The 5,776-nt window shown below is 44.8% G+C and overlaps 1 protein-coding gene across 1 annotated transcript; it reads right to left on the reverse strand.

Annotated features, from left to right (window-relative positions):
• Positions 1-3,063: 3,063 nt before the first annotated feature.
• Positions 3,064-4,599, reverse strand: LOC146185689 (uncharacterized). The gene has a single exon (XM_084607897.1). The coding sequence runs from the start codon at positions 4,597-4,599 to the stop codon at positions 3,064-3,066; it is 1,536 nt and encodes a 511-aa protein (XP_084464023.1).
• Between the last annotated feature and the right edge of the window lie 1,177 nt (positions 4,600-5,776).

Here is a 5,776-nt window from a genome sequence, read left to right on the forward strand (position 1 = left end):
TTTCATATCTGAATACCACAATAAACATCCAGATAACTTCGCCAAGGGAAGCTAGTACTGTCTGAAGCAATACATAAGCAAGGGCGTTCGGCTGCAATCTTTAGAGGCAAAACTTGCCGCATTTTGAGCTATAACGAATGTGATAAAATCACGTCTTGACATCACTGAGCGTGCAAAAACAGAGAGCAAGAACCGAATCAAAACAGCAAGCAAATATTATGAGGCCGCATGCCAGTGGTTGCTGGCAAAAACAAATAAAGTTTGCGATATTTCACGGTGATGCTGGCTAGATGACAAGGACCAGCGCGCAGATTAGATGAAGCTCATTCTCTACACCTTTTCAACATCTTGTGTTGTTGTTTTTTCACCGAGTTCATGCTGAGAGGCTTTTTTTCTTTACTGTGTATAATTTTTATGTATAATATCATTAAGAGATAACTTATACAGTTCATTCGGCTGAAACGCCGTCGGCGTAGTAGTAGTTGTCGGCACCGCGTGTCGGAAATATTCGGTTTACTGCGTAAAAAAATCGTATCGTGATAATATGTGGTTCTAGTGATTGGTTACTGATTGGTGTGAGAGAGGCAATATCGCGTTGCAATTAAAGTATGTATTAAAGAAATTTAAAAAAAATGAAAAATTAAGAAAAGGGGATTCAAAGGTGTCAAAATGCTCAGAATGAAAACCCAATGCTTGATAATGCTGATTAAGAAAACTTAAAATGTGCAATCGATCGATGCACGTTAAAGAACCCCAGGTGATCAAAATTTCTGGAGTCTTCTACTACCGTTGTAATACGGCTGCTTCGGTGAAAAGAAAACAAAGAAAAGAGTTCATTGCTTATTGTGTTGTGAGGTTGGAATTTAAGCGGCATTTATAAAGGCCGCCTAAGTTTTTTAGAGCACCACTTAAGTATACAGGCTCTGAGTACCATGGACACAGAAACGAATACTTAATTTTCTTTTTTTTTTTTCAAGACGCATAAGAATCGTATGTTCCGGAAGAGCTAATATCATCTGCCGCGCTGATGTTTTTTTTTTTCTTTTGTCCGTTTACAAGTCCTCATAAGACGCTGTAAAGCAGGTATGAAGTCGGCTTATTCAAGGTCTAAAATGAAGGGCGCACAATACAACACAGACTATACGCAAGGACACCAAGAAGATGAAAGCAGCATCCACCGCCCGTAACGTACGCCACTTTCTCCCTAATATATATTCATTTCCCTTTTGGTGCCGTCATGAAGGACAGAAAAACACGTACTACAATTTCTTCTGTCTTAAAGGACGCTTTCGCCTTTGCTGTGAAGACAAAAGCTAAGCTTGGAAGCATGTGATAATTAGGCTCAACACCCGAAATTTCTCAAAAAGAAGTCAGTGTAGTGTTTTGTATAGTGCTTTGGTCTGTGAGTAATGTGCATTTTTGTATGTATGTATGCATGTATGTATGCATGTATGCATGTATGTATGCATGTATATATGCATGCATGTATATATGCATGCATGTATATATGTATGTATGTATGTATGTATGTATGTATGTATGTATGTATGTATGTATGTATGTATGTATGTATGTATGTATGTATGTATGTATGTATGTATGTATGTATGTATGCATGCATGTATGTATGCATGCATGTATGTATGTATGTATGTATGTATGTATGTATGTATGTTTGTATGTATGTATGTATGCATGTATGTATGTACGCATGCATGCATGCATGTATGTATGTATGTATGTATGTATGTGTGTATGTATGTATGTATGTATGTATGTATGTATGTATGTATGTATGTATGTATGTATGTATGTATGTATGTATGTATGTATGTATGTATGTATGTATGTATGTTTGTTTGTTTGTTTGTATGTATGTATGTATGTATGTATGTATGTATGTATGTATGTATGTATGTATGTATGTATGTATGTATGTATGTATGTATGTATGTATGTATGTATGTATGTATGTATGTATGTATGTATGTATGTATGTATGTATGTATGTATGTATGTATGTATGTATGTATGTATGTTTGTTTGTTTGTTTGTTTGTTTGTTTGTTTGTTTGTATGTTTGTTTGTTTGTATGTTTGTTTGTTTGTTTGTTTGTTTGTATGTATGTATGTATGTATGTATGTATGTATGTATGTATGTATGTATGTATGTATGTATGTATGTATGTATGTATGTATGTATGTATGTATGTATTCAATAAATTCTCTTTACATCCCGCTTGCATTTGTTGTCGCCGTTACCTGTATTTCATTCAATGGTTGTGGCCACAAAATTGCAACTACAATTCTTTTTGCATCTAGAAGAAGAAGAAGAAGAAGTGGTTCTTATGGTGAAGATGGAAAGGGGGATCGGCGCGTTCAACTGTCTCCTCAGGTAGGAGGGATCACCGCCGTTGCGCCGATTTAAGGGGGAGGAGGGTAAAGGGGAGGGAGGATGACTGGAACGGTGGTAAGGAAGGAAGGGAAAGGGCAAGAGAATAGTGATCCATGAGTGTCGGCATAGCGCGAGGCTTGAAGACGGGGATCGTTGAAAGTCGGCCCATTGTTGCATGGGCGGACGATACGAGAGCAGCGCCCGGAAGAGCGGTGCTGGCGGAGGGGTTCGTACCGATGATGGCACAAGGTCCCGCAGAGGAGTCACTAAGTGAGATTGCGGTCACAGTTTGGGCACAACACTTGGAGGCACAGATGTTTGTGTGAGCACAGACACAACACAGCCACTGAACACAGTAACGAGTCAGCAAGGGGATAATGTGCGAAGGCACAGTCAGTAAGTCACACTTGGACACAGGGAACAAAAGGATGGTGAGGGACGGCACAACACACGGAGGCACATTGTCTCAAGTGAGCACAGACACAACACAGCCACTGAAGCAGTAACGAGTCAGCAAGGGGATAATGTGCGAAGGCGCAGTCAGTGAGATCACAACATGAGCGCACGGAGAGGAACGCAAACTTACGCGCACAGCACAAGGCGAGGTAGCCACAGATTGAACACAGAACACATATGCACTGTGGCACAGGTGAGGCGAAGCGCCAAAATGTCATAGGCGCGTGATAAGGTTGGTGGACTCCAGGTAGTCCAGAAGTGCAAAGAACGCACGCTGGACTTTATGACGGGGGCCGCGTGGGAACAGCAGGTCGGCGCAGGTAGCTGACGGGAACCCCAACTTGCGATAGCCGGCACAGAGTTCAAGTCTTTGCCCATCGTAGGCCGGACAATACACAAGTAGGTGATCGAGAGACTCCACAGCACCACAGTCACTGCATGACGGAAGTCCGGTGCGGCGAAGGCGGTGGAGTCGCTCCGCTGTCCAAACACAGCCGATGCGCATTCTAAGGAGGGTTGCGCGCTGGGGAGCCGTGAAGTCGGCAAACTTGATTGTACGTGGAGCCTTGCCGGCTGCGACGCGGGCGTCTGGGTGGGCGGCAAGTGTCCGTTGTAGAATTCTTGCTCTAGCCACATCAAATTTGGTGATGGAATTACAGACAGGTGGATCGCCAGTGTGGGCACTCTTGGCCAGGGCATCAGCCCGTTCGTTGCCTGGGATGCCGACATGGGCAGGGAGCCATTGTAGAACGAGGTTTGTACCTCTGTCCTCGACCGCTCTGAGCTTGTTGCTTAGGGATTGTACAACAGGTATGTTGTACTCAGGCTTGCGTAGGAGCTGCAAGGCTGGTTTGGAGTCGCATAAAATGGCAGCAGCGGCGACATTAGAGCTGCTAAGGAGGAAGTCCGCGGCCAGGTGGAGTGCCGCTAGCTCAGCTGTTGTGGAGGAGGCTCCGAAAGGGAGTCGGCAGACAGTACTTGAGCAGGTGGCAGGAACAAAGCAAGCAGCTGTTGCGGCAGTCCCATCCCGTGCCACCGAACCGTCGGTGTAGATTAGGAGTCTGCCGTGCAGTTCCTCGTCTAATAGGGCGGCGGACTCTTGTCGCATTGCACATATGGGTGTGTTCTGTTTGGACCGTATTCCGCTCACTTTGAGTTTGATTTGGAGTGGTGGGCGAGAGTGAGGGGGAGGCCTCAGGGAGAACTGTGGAGGGGGGTCCGCGATCTCGGTGTTGAATGTGTCAGCTATGCGACCCATTTTAGAATGAGGGGCATTGTGAAGCCGTTCGAAGATGGCAGCAGTGTCAGGGGCTCGCCTCATGCGCTCGACCGCATTCAGGGCAAACCGTTCGGCGCGTAGCGAAACAGGCCACTGCGCAGCTTCCGCATAAGTGGCTGCAACTTGGGAGAAGTGGGGGAGGCGCAAGAATTTGCGGATGGCACTCCGCTGGTCAGTGTCGATGGCTTGCCATAGGAGAGGGGGGATGTTGACGAATGGCAGTGCATAAAGGATTTTCGCCACTGCGATGCCATTGTAAAACCTGATTGCAAGAGACGGGGAGCACCCTTCACCCTTGGATAGCAGCTTGTTGGCGGTCAAGGCGACTTGTGAGGCTGCTTTTCTGAGGCAGGAAACGGCGGGGCGCCAGGAGAGTTTGTAGTCAATTGTGAGCCCCAAATAGCGGGCCGACTTCTTCCAGGGAAGAGGAACCCCTTCTAGTGTGATGTAGCTCAATGCTTTCTTTTGCATTTTTAACAGTAGATGTAGCCCATACAAGCGTACAGTAATTAATTCTAGATACACTACTCTTGCATCTAGAATTAATTACTGTACGCTTGTATGGGCTACATCTACTGTTAAAAATGCAAAAGAAAGCATTGAGCTACATTGATAATTTCCTATGACTACACGCAAGCGGCCAGTTATTTACAGATTTCGGCATTGTCAATGGGATGAATGTCTTTGAATTCCGCTTAGTGTACTGATTGTTTTCTTCAAGTGAAAGTTTTTGAACATTTTAAACACCTGTTCTTGCTTAACTAGTCAAAGAAGTGATCCTCGAACCCGTGCTCCAAACAGGTTGTTCTTACCGCATCGTCGTACCTAATACTTACTGCAGTCGCATAATACTATGTTCCCTTTGCGCTGAATAAACATGAAAAACTGTGCTGATTTCGCTACTTTTAGTCAGAGACAATTTCGCAAGTATTTCATGAAACGTTAAAGCCATCCTTTTTGCTGTTTTGATGGCATCCCTGCTGTAATACCATGAAATTGCGTAATCATTTGGTAAGAACAGATCCTCTCTCTCTCTCTCTCTCTCTCTCTCTCTCTCTCTCTTCTTTCTTTTTTTTTTTCTTTTGGTGCTGCTCATCTCTGTAATGTCTGCAATGTTTATGCCTGTGTTTATGCCTGTATTGTGATCCATGTAAAGTTGAACTTTCGCCTGCTGATGTATGCGGTGGTCCTCGGCACTCTCAAGCAATTGCAACTGCTCTTTCGCTGAAGTGCCCCCCCCCCCCCCCTCCCAACTGTGGGTTAGAAAATAAAAGATTGTGATAGTGAAATAAGGAAAAGTCGGCGTGCATGCGCTCGTCCTGTCTCTGCATCCTTCTATGCGCAATCTCTTATGGCTTCGCAAAGCAATAACCAGCTAGTCCGACAACCACTCTTGCTAGAGTAAAGTTTGTCAGCGTCTTATGTAGCTGCTATGTCTATGTGGTCGCTGCAGCCATGCACCAGCGTAGCGCAAACAAGATAATCGCGCGAGGGAAGCATAAATAACCAAACTAGTCGAATAGAACAATAAACGTCAAGTACGTCCAAATAGCATAACGGCTCACAGATGTCTTCCCGGACCACTGACTTGACAGGCGAGGTAGTGGTTGCATCAAATGCCAGACATCCACAACATGCGAGCTGCTGC

The sequence above is a fragment of the Amblyomma maculatum genome, chromosome 6, assembly GCF_055883805.1.
Source record: "Amblyomma maculatum isolate TAMU_Amacu chromosome 6, ASM5588380v1, whole genome shotgun sequence".
Classification (NCBI taxonomy): Eukaryota; Metazoa; Arthropoda; class Arachnida; order Ixodida; family Ixodidae; genus Amblyomma; species Amblyomma maculatum.

Bases quoted from the DNA above. Each gene is read 5' to 3' on its own strand.
- LOC146185689 (XM_084607897.1), bottom strand. From the start codon at position 4,599: ATGCAAAAGAAAGCATTGAGCTACATCACACTAGAAGGGGTTCCTCTT.